The sequence below is a fragment of the Caretta caretta genome, chromosome 2 (genome assembly GCF_965140235.1).
Source record: "Caretta caretta isolate rCarCar2 chromosome 2, rCarCar1.hap1, whole genome shotgun sequence".
NCBI classification, from domain to species: Eukaryota; Metazoa; Chordata; order Testudines; family Cheloniidae; genus Caretta; species Caretta caretta.
In genome coordinates, this window is record NC_134207.1 from 236,524,353 (window position 1) to 236,543,816 (window position 19,464).

Here is a 19,464-nt window from a genome sequence, read left to right on the forward strand (position 1 = left end):
GGTAGTCGTGTTAGTCTGTACCAGCAAAAAAACCGAGGAGTACTTGTGGCACCTTAGAGACTAACAAATTTATTTGGGCATCAAGAACATCTAAAATGAGAAAAGCAAAAAAAAAAAAAAAAAAAAATGGCACCTTCCTTTGCCTGGCCACACAAAGCAGGTTTGTCACCTGGGAGACACTTGTGTATTCATTCAGGATTAACACAGTGGCTGCTGCAATTAAAGTTTTCCTTACACTATGGCCTGACTATTGGAAGAAAATAGAGCTACTGCAGATACAGGGGGGGTTCTCTGTTTGACATATAATATTCTCTTGCTGATGAATATTTCTCTTCTTTTTGTAGGGATTTGTTCCTTTCCTAGTTAGTGCCACTGCAGGAACTACAGTGTATGGTGCATTTGATCCACTTCTAGCTATTGCAGACATCTGCAAGAAATACAAAATCTGGATGCACGTGGATGTAAGTATTGTATTGCTCTAGGGACTGGATTATAAAGTGTGCCAACATGAATTCATCCATCCATATACAGTGTCATTTTCCACAGATGATAACATACTAGGTCCTCTAATGAAAGCTGATGAGCTAGGGCCTAATTCTCCCCTCCTTTGATCTGGGCACCTGGAACTCCTGGTGAGGTCGCTGAGAGCTGTGGGTGCTCTGCACCTTTGAAAATCAGGCCACTTTTAGCTGTCTAAACATGCATTTAAATGACTCACTTTAGGAATCCTAGTTTGAAAATCCTGGCCTCAGCCTCTGTATCTCTAGACATCATAATTAGGAGAAAATAACATACCTCATACAGACCCATCTTCTGTGGCAGATGTAAAATAAATCAAGCTGGTTGAGAAATCTTTGACATTTTTTTTTCTGTCCAAAAATTTCATAGGGTTGTAGCCAAAATGTTTCACAGAAACGCACTGGTATCCATGAAAATATTGTCTGGAGGCTTTCTCAAATCCAAAATGGAATTTGGGGGAGGGGTATGGAAAGAAATTGAGAAACCTCCCCCCAGGATAGCCTGCTGGTTAGTGTACTCACCCAGGATGGGAGAGACATGGCTGCAAGTCCCTACTCTGTCTATTTCAGCTATTCTGGGGTGGGGAGCCTCTTGCGGGTTCTTTGCAAAAAATGTCTAAAGATCTCATTTTTGTTTTGCTTTGGAATGAATAAAAATCTTGAAATTTTTCATGAAACAGAATTGTTGTTTTCCAGCCAGCCCTAAAAATAAACAAGCAAGAAAAAGGCAGTTAGTTGTTTCTAAACTTGCAGTCAGTTAATGCTGTAACTGCCCCAGACTACTAAAACTGTGAGGTCCCTAAGGCATCTGCTAGACTGTCTTGCCAAATTGCTTTGCTAACATTAGCTTACTTATTGAGGTCCTCACTGTGCCTCATTCTCCTGCCCATGCTGGAAGACGATCTCTCCGATCCAAGAGCTCTGCAGGAAAAAAGAGGGTGGGGGGGAGGAGGTTGGAGGAAACATTAGTGGTTTGAACTCAGATGCAAAACCCATCTTTCCAGCTGGGCTGCCATCCCACTCTATCAACACCACTGTCACAAAAAGGGAAAAGGCCAACTTACCCTTCTGTGTGTCTCTAGTCACCTCTTGTCTCCCCAGCAGGCCAGATTGGGGCTGGCCTAGCATACAGCTGTCATATATGCCATGCTGAAGGAGGAATTAGGTGGGCTGGACAGTGATAAAGGTTGACACATAGGCCCTGGCCTATGCAACTCCAGTCACAGCCTCCTGAAAGAAACCACAGGAGACAGAGATGAAAACCATTAGAATAGTTTATTATCCGGGCCCTAAACTGTAGCTCCATCTGAGGTGTTTAGAGATATATGGGTTCAGAAAGCAAAGGATCAGACATAAAATTGATCGAACACATTGATGCAAACACCAGAAAAATACAAAACTATCTGTTTTTAAGATTATGTATCTTGTCTTTCAGGCAGCATGGGGTGGCGGGCTGCTGATGTCTAGGAAACATAAATGGAAATTAAATGGTGTTGAAAGGTATGATTTATTAACGAGTTAAATGCTCCAGTACACTTGTGATTACCACAGAAATGTCTATAAATAAAAATCAACCAGTCCTGTTCATTATTATAATTTAATGTCCAATATATAGCATGAAGCAATCTTTTAAGCTGTCCTCTCTCAACTGAAATAACATTGCCAAGTTCCTTTATTCAATAAGATGTGTGATTAAAAACTTGTGATGTGACTTTGTTTTCTTGTTCAGATAATGTATAGCTCCTATTTGTGATTCACCCCTTTGAAACTGATTCTGAGCTCCAGAATGGTCATTGTGTGATTCTCTGTATGAACCTGTCCAAAAAGAACCAGCAACTGCATTTCCAAAAGAACTGAACCTTGGAGACCTTGCAATGGGGTTACCAGATTGTCTGAGATCATTTATAAATCCTCAAATCCCTATGAAATATCAGAATGTCACAATGCCATGACAATATAACTCTACGTTTTTATGCAATGTCCTAGTACACTGGATTGTATTGCAATGGGTTCTAGCTAGAATTTTATCATCAGAAGAGTTGTCATGCCTACTCTTGCTAGGAATATTTAATTTACGCATCCAAATTCATAGCTTATTCTATTCTCCACATTTCTGTAGTGGCAAAACTCAGCTCATATGTGCAACAGCTCAGATTTCTGCACTGTTTGAATATGCCTCATGGAAGTAAATCCTTGTGCTGCATCTTGAAAATGCTGATGTTTAAGGATACAAGGTTTTGAATTCCACCCTTGAGGAATGCATCTATAATACACAGAGAAATGCTGAACCAGTTCAGTAGCAATAAAGAATAAGCTTGAATGAACTTCTGAGCAAGTACTTTGTCTAGAAACTTTTTAAAAGCTTCTGTTGGTTAAGATTAGGATATTATTCCCATCCTACTTCTTTCCAACTTCTAGCAAAACCACAACTCCCTGCCAGTTAAATTGCACTACTCCCAACTTCCTTCTTCTCTGTCTTCATGCCTTTGGTTTCACTCAATTCCCATGATCCTCTTACTGGCTCCATGATATTTTCCTTCCATTCTTCTCCTGAAGACTCTGTATTCATGTCTCTCTATGAGGGCCCAATCCCCTTCTCTCAGATACACGAGCATATAACACTTCTAAAAATTGTTTTTATCTTGAATTCAGAAAGCAGCCAGTGACGTCCTCTCCAACTGATCACTTAAAAGCCTTTAGAACTCAAAAAGGACTTTAAAAAGCTAGACACGTTTTTGTTAAAAAAAATTGTCTTATCACTGAATACATGCACACTATGCATAAGCAGGATATACTTCAAAACATCCAGGATGTTGAAATACCTGCTCCTGCTGCTTATCAGGATATAGCATTAACGAAGAACCTGAATCACAAAAAATGGATCCAGGATAGGAGCCAAATCTGAACTTCTTCCAAATTCAGACGTGTTTGCATTAGAAATTCTGGTTCAATCTCTGATAAAGAGATGCCTAAATCATGAATTCAGACGGGCAACTCAGTTGGAACTTCCCCAACATTCAAGGGGTATAGATCTAGTGTTCTGATAAGGGTCATCTCCTGGCATGGGGCAGTGAATTACATGCGAATCTTGCCATTTCCTCTTCCTTCTTCACATGGTGAATGATGGAGGAGGCGAGCAGGGGTAACTACCCAGATTTCAACAGGGCATGTACATTTTGTGCACACATGGATGCTAATATTGGTGCTTAGTTACATTAAATGGGAAAAATTCCAGTCTGAGTACCAATGTGTGGGATTTAGCTATCCTACTAAGGTGTTCACATTTGGATGTTACAAAGTGAGTGTGAGCACCTGCATCCACTTTAGCCTCCAATTTCTAATAATCACAACACATCAAATAAAGCCAATTCTTGCTCAAGCAAAACTCCAGGATGGTCCATTAGGAAATTTCCAAAAGAAAATAATGTGTCTCATTTTTGACTATGTAACGTTCTTCTTTAAATGTGACTGTAAGCCATCATTTTATTTAAGCATATGTCAATAGTTGACATCAGCACCCTTTGTGACAAAGCAAATGTAATTAGATAAAATACTTTGTGCACGACTGTGATGAATTTTAGAAAAAAGGATGACCTGAAGGTCAATGCAATGATTTAGGCAGAAAATTGATATTTGGGCATTGTTGCTGGTAAACAATCCTGTTACTATATAAAACCCAAGCCACCTCCATTATCTACAGGCATCTTAAAGAACATGTTTAGGGTTCTCTGTAAAGACAGATAAAAGTTAGTAGCTGTAACAAGAGAAGAGATTAATAGGCTTGAATGCGAGTTTAGAATCATTAACTCCAGTACCCTAAACAGGTGAGTGGCTCTGAGTTGATTAAAAGCAGCCAAATGCTCAAAGAGCTGGGCCAAGTAGCCAGATGCTGCCTGTGAAAGAGTATTCCCTACAGCCTTTGCTTTAGGGGCTGCATAATTCCATTTAAATAGCAGGAAAGGCAGCACAGAAGTATTCCACTGGCTACAGCATTTTGCAACTGCACATAGTTGCATTGATCACAATGGTCTCTTCTAGGCTTGGAATCTGTGTTTTGGGGGAGTGGGGAATCTGAGAGAAAATGACAATGCTCACGTACTAATATGCAGGGCACCTTTCCTCCAGTGGGATTCCAAAGCACTTCACAAACCTTAATACCGACTGGTTTCCAAACAGAGAAAGAAAACTACCTCCCAGGCCAGATTCTCAAAACACTCACCTCCATTCTTGCAGGTACAGTTTTGGTATTCTAGATATTTTCACCCCCCAATTTACTGACTTATTCAGATCTATACAGTTAAACAGCCCCCTTCCACAGCAAGAATGAGCACACTCCTATGCAGGAGGCATCTTCAACAGACCTCCAAAGTATAAATCCTGCAGTCAGTAAATAACAAGTTAAGCATAACACAAAAATAAAACAATGAACAACTGTTCGCCTCTCCACCCGTCCCACAACCTCAATACTTCAGTGTTCACCCACCCGCTTTGTGCTCCCTCTACACCTATGCAAACAGATGGGTTTTGCAGCCTGTCCTTCAGTCAGCAGATTCAGTCTCTTTTGTACCTGGCAGAGCAGGAGGACTTCCAGTCAAAGGCCAATGACAGAGAGTACCCTGCCAGCAACTCCCTTTCCTTTAAATCCTGGGGGATCCAGATTCAGATTTGCAGTTGCAATCCAGGATGTACAGATCAAAGTGACCTGAATAGTGGTCACAGCTAACTGTGGGTGCAAAAATGTACCTGCAGTTAGTTATCTTTGTCTTCAAAAACTGACACCTGTTTAAGGCTGAGCTGAATAAGAGCCAAATTCTGGTCCAGACTGTGGCACATATAAAGCTCCTGCAGAGTGGAATAAGAGGAGCGCAAGGCATCCTGTCCTAGGCCACACACACACACACCCGCCCCACACACTCTCTCTCTCTGTGGCAAAACTAGGAAGCAGATTATAGCACAATACAAAGAATTGAACAGCAAGGAATGAACATAGATCTAAACTCATTTACCCCATTTGGCAGACAGATTATTATGCATACCCTTAACAAATGTAGGAACATTATGACTCAGGCAATCATATCCAGAGAGCAATCTTGGACCCCAGGCTAGTCATTCGTTCTAGTGTTTACTGGGCTTGTATCCACTTTTGGAGCTGTGTTTCTAGCCTCCTGTTGACCCAATTCTCAAACTTGCCCAGTTCTGAAGATAGGAGGCACAAATCAACCCTTATGTATGTTAAACAGGTATTTGGTTTTATTTAGCCATTTTTGAAACTTGGGATCCCTATACTTTCGTCTTCACTATAGTCTAAAAAGTACTTTTCCAAATGTTCTCGTGTATAACAAGATGTGATCTTTTGGATAAAGTATCTTGGGTTGCTTTAATTTAAAACCTTCTGCAAGCCATGCCAGGCCACTATTTGCTGTGCTTTAGAAAAGGGTTTCTTTTTAAAAAATCTCTGAAGACTTGTTAGCCTTTCAAAAAAAAGAAAATCTTACCTTTAAGTAATTTATAAAACAAAACAAAACAAAAAACCCGCAAAACCCCATAAAGGGAAATAAACTCCCCAAAACATTTTTGAATCCGCACTACCAGCTCATATCACCCTTTCCAAGCCATTTTCAGTGACGTGATTAGTTAGCAGCATAGTTTTTGGTGTGCCAATAAATCTCTCTTCCTATGCCACAGCATCTTGAGGAGCATATTATATCAATCCAACAGGCATAGGACCTGGTGGTTTTTTTTCCTGCTTGAGTCAATGCATGCCAATAAGTATTTCAGCATGCTGTCCGACTAACTTTCTAAGGCAGCTTCTGGCATCTTGGTAACCAAGCTAAGTGGCCGAGAGCATGAAAGAGCGTTTTGAGATAATATCATATTCATTACCGTGATCATTTTGGGCCAGAGCCTCAAATTGTGCAAATTGTCATAGCTCACTTGAAGCCAATAGAGCAGTGAGAACTTACACCAACTGAGGATCTGACCATTCCGGTAAAATTTTCAGATTTTCAAAGATGTGTAAAGATGCAGATCAGCCCAAAATGGAATTTTCAGACGTGCATCAGCAAGTTGATGGGATCAATGGGAGTTAATGGGAATCGGTGGGAATTAGACACCAAACCTGTTTAGGCGCTTTTGAAAATCCCACTAAGCACCTATCTGCATCTTAGCTACCTAAACACCTTTGCAGACTGGTCCTAAATCATGTATGTGTTTTTGACACATTCACTCTTTGCCTTTAAAGTGTGGATGGATCACAAAAATTCTGGTGCTCACAAAATCTAATGTATAGCACCACGGCTCTGTGTTAACTCTCCAGAGCCATAGTCCAGAACCTTTTAGGGCTAACTCTACAAAAACCCTTCCTTTGATGAGTAGTCTGCCTGAGTAAATTTACATCAGCGCCCCACAGTGTAATTAAAGATTCTACAATTGAGTCCTGCAGAGCAAGTGCTAGGCATTCGCAGACTAAAAAACTGGTTAGGGCCCCGAGCAACTCAAGAAGGCCCCCTATTCACTTTTTATTATGTGTTGTATGTGGGGAAGGCCCCAAAATATTCCTGATTAGGGCCCCCCAATGGGCTAGCACTGCCTCTGGGGTCCTGTATGAACATTGATAATCACTCTTCTGAAAACCGCTGTGCGTATTTTCAGCCTTGCATCTTTGAGGCCCATATGAGCCATATTAGTTTTGTTTATTATTGAATGTTTTAATGATTTCAGACCTGTGGTATAACATCTCAGTTTAATGTTGTTTGTTGTTGTAGGGCCAATTCTGTGACTTGGAACCCCCACAAGATGATGGGTGTCCCATTGCAGTGTTCTGCCCTTCTCGTTAGGGAAGAGGTATGTCTTCATCCATTTGCACCTCTAGTCATTTCTGCCATTTCCCTCCGGAATGTGCTGGATGCCTTCTTTATAACCGTGTCATAGCTAATGTATGTTAATGTGATGAAGATTACAAATGAAACTGAGACGCAAACCTCTAGGCACTTGTTCAGTCTACAAACACAGAAAGGATTTAAAATGGCTGTCCAGGGGAAATGAATGACTATATATCTTTAGGTTTCAGAGTAGCAGCTGTGTTAGTCTGTATTCACAAAAAGAAAAGGAGTACTAGTGGCACCTTAGAGACTAACAAATTTATCTGAGCGTAAGCTTTCGTGAGCTACAGCTCACTTCATCGGATGCATTCAGTGGAAAATACAGTGGGGAGATTTATATACATAGAAAACATGAAACAATGGGGGTTACCATACACACTGTAACGAGAGTGATCCTTAAGGTGAGCTATTACCAGCAGTAGAGCTGGGGGCCGGGGGGACCTTTTGTAGTGATAATCAAGGTGGGCCATTTCCAGCAGTTGACAAGAACGTCTGAGGAACAGTGGAGGGTGAGGGAGGGGGGAATAAAATGCGGAAATAGTTTTACTTTGTGTAATAACCCATCCACTCCCAGTCTTTATTCAAGCCTAAGTTAATTGTATCCAGTTTGCAAATTAATTCCAATTCAGCAGTCTCTTGTTGGAGTCTGTTTTTGAAGTTTTTTTGTTGAAGAATTGCAACTTTTAGGTCTGTAATCGAGTGACCAAAGAGATTGAAGTGTTCCCCAACTGGTTTTTGAATGTTATAATTCTTGACATCTGATTTGTGTCCATTTATTCTTTTACGCAGAGACTGTCCAGTTTGACCAATGTACATGGCAGAGGGGCATTGCTGGCACATGATGGCATATATCACATTAGTAGATGTGCAGGTTAACAAGCCTCTGATAGTGAGGCTGATGTGATTAGGCCCTATAATGGTGTCCCCTGAATAGATATGTGGGACACAGTTGGCAACGGGCTTTGTTGCAAGGATAGGTTCCTGGGTTAGTGGTTCTGGTGTGTGGTGGCTGATGAGTATGTGCTTCAGGTTGGGGGGGCTGTCTGTGAGCAAGGACTGTCCTGTCTCCCAAGATCTGTGAGAGTGTTGGGTCGTCCTTCAGGATAGGTTGTAGATCCTTGATGATGCGCTGAAGAGGTTTTAGTTGGGGGCTGAAGGTGATGGCTCGTGGCGTTCTGTGATTTTCTTTGTTGGGCCTGTCCTGTAGTAGGTGACTTTTGGGTATCTTTAGAGAGTTTTGGCGACTTTGTGTGTGAAATACACTGAACTAAGTTGTGCAGTTAGTTGAAGCCATGCACCACTGCAGCTTTCAATGCTGTGTCCATGCATGACTGAAGACAGAATCTGCCCCACTTACACATATCAGTTGGACTAGCAATACAGTGCACAGTGTCCATGAGTTATTGCCCTTTCAGATGTTTGTGGTCAACCAACTGGCTAGACATTACAACCCAACACTGATATATAAGCCCACTTTGTGCAGTGTGGAATGAGAAAAGGAAGCCCAAGTTCACATGTGATAAAATCCACACCTTTTATTTAGTACTGGGACAGCGACAACTGGAAGAATTATCCTTCAAGCTTGTAATCTTCACATAGCAGGCAGTTACTGGGACAGCTGCTATACAACCACCACTTATTAGACCAGCTATTGAAAAGCTGGTTACTGCTCTGCTAACAGGTGCACAGCAGATTGTACACAATGTACACTTAAACAGAAAGAGAGGAGCTAGGTTTTATTTGCCCTGTGGTTCAGTTCTGTGAGACAAGCCCTGGCCTCATTGAAGCCAATGCCAGAGTGAAAACAGGTGTCTCACAAAAAGCGTACAGCCAATTGTTTTTCTCTCCTTTTTCCCTCTCATTTTTATGAGTTTCATATATAGGTAAATCTTGACGACAAAGACCCCGCGTGGACTGCAAAATACAGTTTGGAGAAAGAGGCCAATGGCGTGCACAAAACATACATGAAGACTTCAACAGAGCCAGGATTTGGCACTCTCTATATGTAATGCATACAAATAAAAAGGAAGACTGAGATAAAAATTATTAGCTCCATGCTTTTTAGCTCAGAGATAGCCTACTGGGGGTCCGCAGCCAAATTCTGTGCACATGGCAAGACTGCCTCCCAAAACTACATTTTGCAGGCTAGAAGAGAGTCAAAATATGACCACTTACCTTCAGAAACAGCACTAGCAGTGTGCTTAAAGGCATATTCATCCCCATCTGCCCAAAGCTTTTCTTACTATTTAAGACCCCCGTATGCACCTGGTTTGTAGCATAGGTGGCGTGGAGGCCCTTGCATGTGCGTTCAGCATTGGAATGAACTGCACCCTGAAAGAATAAAAATGGGGAATAGTAGTTTAGAAACAAAACCAATTCAGCAAAGAGTGTCATGACATCATTTAGAAGAGCCACAGAGCTGCTGGGTCAGCTTGCTTTATCCAGAGGAATGCTTTGAAAAGTCATTTGGAAAGGTTACATAATAGAAACAAAGCAAAGCAGTAAAACCATGCAAATGCCAATTTTCCTTAACTGTGTATCTGTTTCTTTAAGGGCTTGATGCAGAGCTGCAATCAAATGCATGCTTCCTACCTCTTTCAACAAGATAAACACTATGACCTGTCATATGACACTGGAGACAAGGCGTTGCAATGCGGGCGTCATGTTGATGTCTTCAAGCTATGGCTGATGTGGAGAGCAAAGGTAAGCAAGTATATGATGTATTTGTTTGCATAAAAATAGTGAATAGCTTTGCTTTATATAATCACAGTTTTAGAAAATGTCTAACCTTACCTTTTCACATGAGATGGAAGAAAGAACAAGGATGGAAATTAAATAATAATAATAATAATAATACATTTCCACTTTCTTTACCTTTAACTGATTTAGCTACAAAGCATCACACATGACTTTGAAATTCAGACTCCATGTCATTGTGCACCGATTGCTGCATCTAACTAACAATCTGACAGCATAAATATTATGTTTAAGTATAAGTGTAATCAGTCCAGAAAGTTTTTGGAAACACAAAGATTTTTTATTTTAATGAAATTCTAAAACTAAATGTGACAAATTAGTGACTAACACACCTGGTTCCATTATATACTGTGATTATACCACAGTCATATTATTATTATGGGTAAACTAATTAAAATCTGAAAGTACTGGCTCTTTTTGACTCATGTATCTTTTTTGTATAATATTGCTAAATAAATACTTTTATGTATAAATTCAAATGATTATGCCCAACTATTTCAGGCTTGTTCATTGCATTTGACTGCATCGTTTCTATCAAAAAAAAAGGACTTAAAGACCCTTAGATGCTTTATTCAAATTCTGAAAACACATTCTGGGACAGCTCTTTGCAACTGTCACCAGGAGTCTGCAAAATTGGATGTAAGCCATCTTTGAGTCTCCCTGATCCTCAGGCCACTACGCACTTGCCCGGTCACAAGGAGAAACTTCAAGAAGCCTCAAGGCTGTTTTCAAGTTGTCCCAGTTGAAATAGCCTCCCAGGAGCTGCTGTAATAGCAGGGGCCTTCGGAGTGCAAGGGAACTTTGGCCACACCCCTTTTTCTTTGGCCACACCCCCTATGATTGGCACTATGCTGGCTCTGCACCACTGTAGGATGCCCCTACCCAAAGGACCACTTAAACTGGCTTTAGGTCTGCTTTGTAGTGCCAGAGCAGCACAAACAGAATTTAGCAGGGCTGAGTGGACTTTTGTTTATAAACATTTTTTCTTAAAGGCCAGATCATTTCCATATTTCTTTGACTATTTTTTCTCCCCATTTCCTACCTCTATTTAACTTGGAATATTTACATTAATTTAGGATCAATGTTTCTTAAACAGTTTGTCTGTTCCTGCAGCGTGTTCTCCTGACGTGAAGCCATAATAATGCTTTATTAGTGGCATCACAGCTGGTGGCTGCAGAAATAATTATACTGGCACAAACCGACTTGAGCTGGAAAGGAAGCAGCAGGAGAAACTGAAGCTCTTAAAAACAAGGATTCCAATTTCATACTAATGTCCTTTATCAAGTAGCAATGAGGAGAGAAAAAAATGGCCACGCGGAAGAGACAGAGTTGTTTCTAATTAGAATGCTTGTTTTTCACCAGACATCAAGCTGCTCTTTAAAAGCTTGTTTTATCATTTAATTTTCTACGGGATTTTTATGTTAGGAATAGGTGCCAGATTGCCTCCCCTGCAGGCTAAAATCCTCTCTCCATAGACCAGTGCAAACTTCCCCACTTACTCACAATGTGACTCAACCCTGACCAAGAAGGAACACCTGTAGAGTTCATGAGCCACAGCTTTCCAATCCATGGCCTCACTGCAGAGGCTGCCAACAAGTGTTCCCATCAGTGATACATATCTTCCATGGCCCATTAGGAACTGGACTTGTTACCCGGGGTTCTTTCAACCCAGAGCTCTTGGTAACTTTTACTCTCTGCAAGGTGGTGTCAGGAAATAAATCAGGGGAGACCGATAGATGGCTGGCACAAACAGGACAACACAAGAGTGCTTTCACTTAAAGCTAAACTTTACTTAGTCTCGAGCACTTACACATGTCCACAACAGGTTACTAAAACACCCCAACCCTCGATAATTACCGAAGCTGAGTGTGGCTCTCGAGTGGCACAGCGGCAACAGGTGAGGAACACAAGATGCATCCCCCTACCTCAAACTTTTTCCCCTTATTTATACATTAGTAATACAATGACATCACTTAAAGAAAATTTGTTAAGGAAGCAGTTTCAAAGGTCAAACAAGAGGCTTCCTTTTGGTCATCAATTAACCAGGTGTGGTTTTTTCAGAGTTTGCACGCCTTGAGGCCCATAAAATGCATGTATCAGCAATTTCAACACAATTCTTATCAGGAAGGATGTGGGGTCAAGCTGCCCTTTCTGTGGCACCCAAAACCCCCTCCCCTCCTGCCTTGGTTAAGCTAAGGCTGCTGCATGACCACTTTACGGCCTGCTGACATGGCTGCTTTTAGCAATAAGCAATAATGGTTTCAGGCACTTTACTGGTTTGCCAAAATCTCCCTGTACTTATCACCAACCTATTTCATACAGGTCAGATGGTTACAGCTAGAGCTGGGTGTACTATTCATAGCAAACAGGAAGGTGTACAGCATCTCCAAGATAGACTTTAGAAAAGTAAACTGCATCTTTGCTTTAGCAAGTGCCACGTACTCCTGAAACAATAGCAATTCAGAATACAGAGAGATACAAAATATTGTGTTCTTTCTTTATGAAGGGAACTACAGGATTTGAAGCACAAATTGACAAGTGCTTGGAACTTGCAGAATATCTATATAATAAAATAAAGAACAGAGAAGGCTATGAAATGGTGTTTGATGGAAAGGTATGTATTCTGATTTACTGTAGCTTTAAAATTTGGTACATTTAGTCAGGAGTTGTGTTGCTACTGATAGGACAATCGGATTTTGGAGGACCCAAAAACATGCTCCTTACAAAGGAAACTGCTAATGATTCCCATCATTGTGGGTCAACTGAAATGAGGCAGCAGCGTGGAGTATTGTAGCTTGCATCACCCAGATGAAAGTCAACAGCTGACTTTTACTGGTGATTCAGATGAAAACAGGCTCCGCATGGCATGTTAGTGCACTGTAGATTCACACCCCACTTGGCATGCCCTAAGTCTCTGTGTAGACAAGTCATGAAAACAGGCCACATCCTACTTTTCACCTGTCTTCTTCTGGCTCCTAAATGTGCAAATTAAACTAGTTTAGACTCCGTTATTCTCTCACATTAGTAAGTTAGCTTATGGAATGTAAGGAAGTATAAATGAGCACTAGGGAATTTCAAGGAGTAGAAGATAATCTAATTTATTCCATCTCATACTCACCTCTGACTTGAGCCTATATGTCCAGAGTTATACAGTCACACAACAAAATCGAAGTACCCAGGATGCTCTATTAAGTAGGTCATCTACTATAGACACCTGCTTCTGAAGAGGCATTAACTCCATACTCTTGAAAGGACAGCACCTATAGAATCCAGATGTCTCTCTGTAGCGGACAAATGCATAGGCACAGTGGGGGATGTGTATCTGGATCCGTCTTCCTGGGATAAATTGCCTAAAATTATCCCTAATAATAATAATGATGCTAATGACTCTGTGTGGTGTACAGTAATGAAAGCCAATGATTGCTGTCATAACATGATGTATGAGAGGAGGGAAAGGCATGGAATTAATTGCAATTGAGATATTATGAACATTTTTTGCTGTGTAAGCCATTATTATTTTGTGTTTAGCCTCAGCACACAAATGTCTGCTTCTGGTACGTACCTCCCAGTTTGCGCAGCATGGAGGACAACGAAGAAAGAATGAACCGTCTTCTAAAGGTAAATAAGATATGTTGGTTCATTGTATGCAAGGCATGCCCATGTCATCAACATAAAGGCCACTGAAAATATTTCAAAATATTAGAGATGGGCTTGTACAAGAATTTTGGATAACAACCCTTTCAGTCCCCAACTTTGGGGAAGTTCAAACCAAATTTGGATCCTATCTTTGGGTATCGGGTTCATCTCTAACATAATGATTTTCCCACATTGTGGTCTGCAGAGGCCTGGCAGGTCACATGATGATAGCTGCTCCTCCTTGCTTCTAGCTTCCAAAGAGACTGGAGGCCTGTAAAAAGATCTAGAAATAAGGAAGATAAGCCAGCCGAGCTGTCTCCTTTAGGGACTACTGCTATATAAGAGGAGGAGGTGAGGAAACAGGAGCTGTATTTGAAATGCCAGAAGGTATTTCAGAAAGGGTGAGAGGTGAGAGAGGCGAACCAGACAGCCTGTCTATGGGAGTAGGAGGAGGAGAATCGGCAGCCTGTGCAGGGGGATGAGAGGAACAGAACGGATGGAAGGGGAGATAAAGTGAAGAGCAAGAGCAGACAATGTGATTAATAAAAAGCAAAAAGATTTGGTGCTTAAAAGAGGGCTGAAAATACACAAAGACTTTCTTTTGTCAGGACACTCAGGGCATTGGGGGGAGGTATCTAGTTATGTTTTTATAATTTGGAAAAACTAGTGACATAAAAGTGATCATTTGAACACTTCCAATATCATTTTAATGGTTTCATTTAGCAAGGTAAGTGAGTTTACAAAATACACCTGTAATTCAGTTCCCCCAAATGCTGGTCTGTGTGTTTTGTATTCCGTGTGTTTCCCTTTCTTAGTATTTTTCTCTATGGTGCTTATTTGAACCATGGTCATCCTTGATGTTAACAATTTAAATTGCAATTGGTGATGCTAATGTAACTTTAGCGCCACAAACCCCTCTGGTGCCCTCTTCTGCCGCTGTCTGCAAAGCCAACCAGAGCGACAACCTCCCCACTTAACTAGCTAGCAGCCTCCCTCCTTATTCCCAATGCAGAGTCACAAGCCCCAGTACTCACAGCCCCATGCAGCTCTGGGCAGCAGTGATACTGGGTCCAGCTCCAGCCTGTCCTTCTCGGGCGATTCCCCCCGGCACAGTGCTCCTCCTGGCTCCTGTCCTGGGGTGTCCCCGACCAGCCTCCCTGTTCTTCCCAGCCTTCAGGCAGGGTCTCTGCTGCTTCACTTTGTCTAGGGCCTCCTGGCTGCAGCCCTTCTCTCCCCCAGCTCCAGAGCCACACCCCCAAGTTTCCCTCCTTTTTCTCACTGCTCCCCCTCCCCACTAGGAAAAAGATTTAAAGAGGCCATGCTCTCTACACCCCAAGGGGTTACACTAACAAATGTAACAATTTGACTGGGTGGTGGAGGTCTAGCCTATGAAAACAGAGAGAAAGTGATTATAACAATGTGCTTGAGGATTATGCAGAAAATGAGGTGTTAATTGCATTTGTCAGCAATACTGAGTGTTAGCACACTGGCAATAAATGGCTCAGAGCTATTCTAACCAATCTATAGAATGGCTTTGTGCCTTTGCAAGGGGTCATGACTGCCTTTGCGATGTCATGCAAAGTCTGCTGATACATGTAAAGTTAAACCCTTGTAACACTGCTGCTTTTATCTAAAATAGGAATGTGACAAATCAGATGACGAAACAATCTTGGGCCCCTACCTGCAGTTCCTCTGGCATGCCTACCTAAAGGCAGTGGGACTACTCACATACTTGAAATTAGGCACATGCATACCTATTAGAGACAGTCAGAAAAAGAGTCTTTTTCCCATCGAATATTTTTTTTACAACAATGAAAAATTGAAGCTTTCCATAGAAAAATTTAGACTTTTCAATGAAAAATCAAAAATATTTCATCCAAAAATTGAAATATTTTGATTCAGAAGTGCTGCCACAGTGCCTCATGGGAGTTGTAGTTCAGGTTCACCAAGCTCCTGTATAGGCTGGTCTCCCTGATTCAACTATATCTCCCAGGATTAAAGCTGCGAGTCTGTCACGGAGGTCATGGAAGTCACGGATTCTGTGACTTTCCATGACTTCTGCAGTGGCTGGTGCTGGCTCAGAGGCTGCCTGTCTCGGGCAGCCCCTGGGCCAGCAGCAGCATTTCAGGTGTGCGGGAGGGGGCCCAAGCCTGGGGCACGGAGCTGTGGTTCCCAGCCAATGGGAGCTGCAGAGCGGGTGCTTGTGGTGGGAGCAGCGCGTGGAGCCCCCCTGGCCGCCCCTCCCTCTAGGAGCTGCAGGTACATGCGGAGTCAGGTAGGTAGCCTACCAGCAATGCCACCTCCCCCCAGCACCAGCGGGGGTGCTGGACCACATGCCGTGGCCCTCCCCCAGCACCAGCGGGGGTGCTGGACCACATGCCAAGCGCCACCACCCGTCCCGCCTCACAAGCACCAGCGGGGATCCCAGGCTGAGCGCCACCACCGCCCCCTCTGCCCCAGCACCAGAGGGGGTCCTGGATCACCTTGACCCCCTCCCCCAGCACTCGCAGTGCCCCCAGACCACCCCCCCCAGCACACCCCTCCGCCCAAGTTTTAGTCACAGTAGGTATTTTTAGTAAAAGTCATGGATAGGTCACGGGCCCGTGAATTTTTGTTTATGGCCCGTGACCTGTCCATGACTATTACTAAAAATACCCATGACTAAAAAGTAGCCTTACCCATGATGCATCTTGTCTCTCCTAACCCTAACCCTTACCCTAACCCATTTGATGATGGGAGGGAGTGCATCATGGGATTTCCATGGTCACTGTGCATCATGAGAGATAACACCAATCGGGAGAGCATGGCTTACAGAGAAGAATGGAGACAGAAGATAACCAAACTGTAGCTCCCATGAGGCACTGTAGTGGTATCTCTAAATAAGAATAGTGTGAGGCTTAGACAAAATATTTCAGTTTTCAGCTGAAAATCACAAACATTTCAGGTTTCAGACATTTATTTTTTCAATGAAAAAAAATCAAATTTTTCCTTGGAAAGCAAACATTTTCATGTTTGTTTAGTTGAAAATCCAATTTTCTGAAGGAAAAAAAACGCAAAAAACAAATAGTTTTGATGAAAAATTTTCAACCAGCTCTAATGAATACCTTGGTGAATTGGAGACAAAGTCAGTAGAAAATCTCCCACTGATTGTAATAAGAGCACAACAATGCCACCAATGCCTTTTTGATGTAGTACTTTCCTAGAGCTAGTCTACACTATCACACTATGTTGGCACAGCTTCACCAATGCAGCTGCACCTCTGTAGTGTGTCCGGTGAAGATGTGTTATGCTGATAGGAGAGCACTTGCCCTTTGGCGTAATACCTCCACTTCAACGAGAGGGGGAAGCTATGTCAGCGGGAGAGCGTGTCCTGCCAACATAGTGCAGTATGGACACTGCTTTAAGGTGATGTAACTTGCATCGCTCGGGGGGGGTGGCTTTTTCACACCCCTGAGCGACATAAGTTACATTGACTTAAGCGATAGTGTAGACTAGCCCATAGATTCCAAGACCAGAAAGGACCATCCATTCTGATCTCCTGTATAATACAGGATATAAAAATTCCCCAAAATAATTCCTAGAGCTTATCGTTTAGAAAAACATCCAGTCTTGATTTAAAATTATCAGTGACAGAGAAGCCACCACAAACCCTTGTAAATTGTTCCCATGGTTAGTTACTTTCTCCATTAAAAATTTACCCCTTCTTTACAGTCTGAATTTGTCTAGCTTCAGCATCCAGTCATTGGGTCATAGTAGACCTTTCGCTGCAAGACTGAAGAGCCCATTACTGAATACTTGCTCCCCATGTAGGTACCTACAGACTGTAATCAAGTCACTCCCTTAACCTTCTCTTTGTTAAGCTAAATAGATTGAGCTCTTTGAGCCTATTATTATCAGGCATGTTTTCTAATCCTTTAGTCATTCACATGGCTCTTCTCTGTATCCTCTCCAATTTATAAATTGATCAGTTTACTCTGTGCTGTATTTGTTTTTGGCCAAAAATTGACTTTTTTCTTAATTTGTTTTAGTTTCCTTCTCTTATTAAAAAAAGCAAATTCTAGAATAGAAATAATTATTTGATATTTGTATCGTGCCTTTGCAGGTGGCCCCAGTGATAAAAGCCAGAATGATGGAATACGGAACTACTATGGTCAGCTATCAACCGCTGGGAGACAAAGTGAACTTCTTCCGTATGGTCATCTCAAACCCAGCAGCTACTCATCAAGACATTGATTTCCTGATTGAGGAAATAGAACGTCTGGGGCAAGATTTATAATAATCTGGTCTGCGAGTCTGGTCCAGAAAAAGTTGTCACAAACTGTGCGAATGTATTTGTAGTTTGTTCCAAAGTAAATCTATTTCTATATTGTGGCGTCAAAGTATAGTACAGTTTAAAATCAAGAAACATGCTCCTTTTAAATCCTCTCTTGAGTTTTAGAATACCTCTTTAATAATTAGATACACAAAAGGCTGCATTCAAACAGATAAGAAATAACAGAAGATACTTGCAATTTCCCCCCAAATTTTAATACAGTTAGTAAATACATGTTTAGGTTAAAAGTGATCAGATTGAGTGGTGCCAAATTTGCCCCAAATGGTGACAAAATCAAATGGGGGGTGCACTAAGATACATAAAGTAAAGAAACTGTATGTTTAAAAGTGAAAATAGTTTGCCTTTTTCTTAGATTTAGAACAGAATTTCTGATTTACCTATAGCAACATTTCAAATGTATTTAAATACATATAATTTTAAAAAAGGAATATATATATATTAAAATATCCTATTTTGTAAACTATAGATTTTTATTTTATATGGGTTATAAAAAATGCAGGGGCAGAAACTGAAAACTAAACAATTTTTTTCTTTTAATAGAGGTGCATCAAATATCTACAAAGATTATTTTGAACCATAAACCCACATAAATTCTTTAAAAGGTACAATGCCTCATTTCTATATGTCACATGGATTGTACATCTCTAGAGTTAAGTATTGCAAAACCTCACAAGTACTGCAGCTCTTAAAAACTCTTAATAAGAACTACTACAATACAACAAAAGGATGCTATTATTCCTAAATATATTTCCTACGTGGCCTAACCTAAGCAAATGGACAATCAAAATACAGTCCTAACCAAGACTGAATTAAGGTTATATTTGTGTGGTTTCTCTGTTCTACTTTTAAACAGCCTATCAAAAAGGGCCACACTTTACACTAAATACTTGTGTCATAAGCATCTTTACAAACAGTAATTTATTCATTAGAGATAAAAATAAATTGAAAACTAAGATTGATTAGAATTCGCTAAGACCCAGATCCTACAAAATCTCACAGGAGTAATGCTAATTGGATGAATAAGGACTTTTGTAAAGGTCTCAGGATAGGGTCCTAAGTCAGATGCTTATATCATGGTGGCACTTGAGTTTCCCACATGACAACAGTTTTTCTAAACATCCCCATTCCCAGCGCTGGGATAGAGCTGATGGAAACTCAGAATTTCAGTTTCACAGGAACGTTCAAAAATGTTTGTTCTAATTCAGAACAACAACAAATATCTTTGCAATTTCCCACAAAATGAAAATTCTGAAAATGTTCATTCTGAACTTTTTTTTCATTTGTGGGAAATTTTGTAGACCTCAATACAACTTTGTGAAAAATTTCAGTTTAGTCAAAA

General features: G+C 41.3%; 1 protein-coding gene and 1 long non-coding RNA gene across 4 annotated transcripts in view; one reads left to right on the forward strand and one right to left on the reverse strand.

The window, feature by feature from the left end:
- GAD2 (glutamate decarboxylase 2) overlaps positions 1–18,407 on the forward strand; it is a 53,165-nt gene extending 34,758 nt beyond the window's left edge. For all 3 annotated transcript variants that reach the window (XM_048837835.2, XM_048837834.2, XM_048837836.2), the window contains 7 exons: positions 345–461; positions 1,954–2,018; positions 7,283–7,361; positions 9,953–10,102; positions 12,663–12,770; positions 13,685–13,774; positions 17,895–18,407. In XM_048837835.2, the coding sequence (XP_048693792.1) occupies positions 345–461; positions 1,954–2,018; positions 7,283–7,361; positions 9,953–10,102; positions 12,663–12,770; positions 13,685–13,774; positions 17,895–18,068 (783 nt within the window). In that variant the 3' untranslated portion in view covers positions 18,069–18,407. The remainder of the gene's footprint in view (positions 1–344; positions 462–1,953; positions 2,019–7,282; positions 7,362–9,952; positions 10,103–12,662; positions 12,771–13,684; positions 13,775–17,894) is intronic.
- LOC142071214 (uncharacterized) lies at positions 482–1,734 on the reverse strand. Its single transcript, XR_012667265.1, has 3 exons — positions 1,583–1,734; positions 1,371–1,439; positions 482–1,220 (listed from the first exon to the last, which is right to left on the reverse strand). It is a non-coding gene; the product is annotated as an uncharacterized LOC142071214 (long non-coding RNA).
- Positions 18,408–19,464: the final 1,057 nt, after the last annotated feature.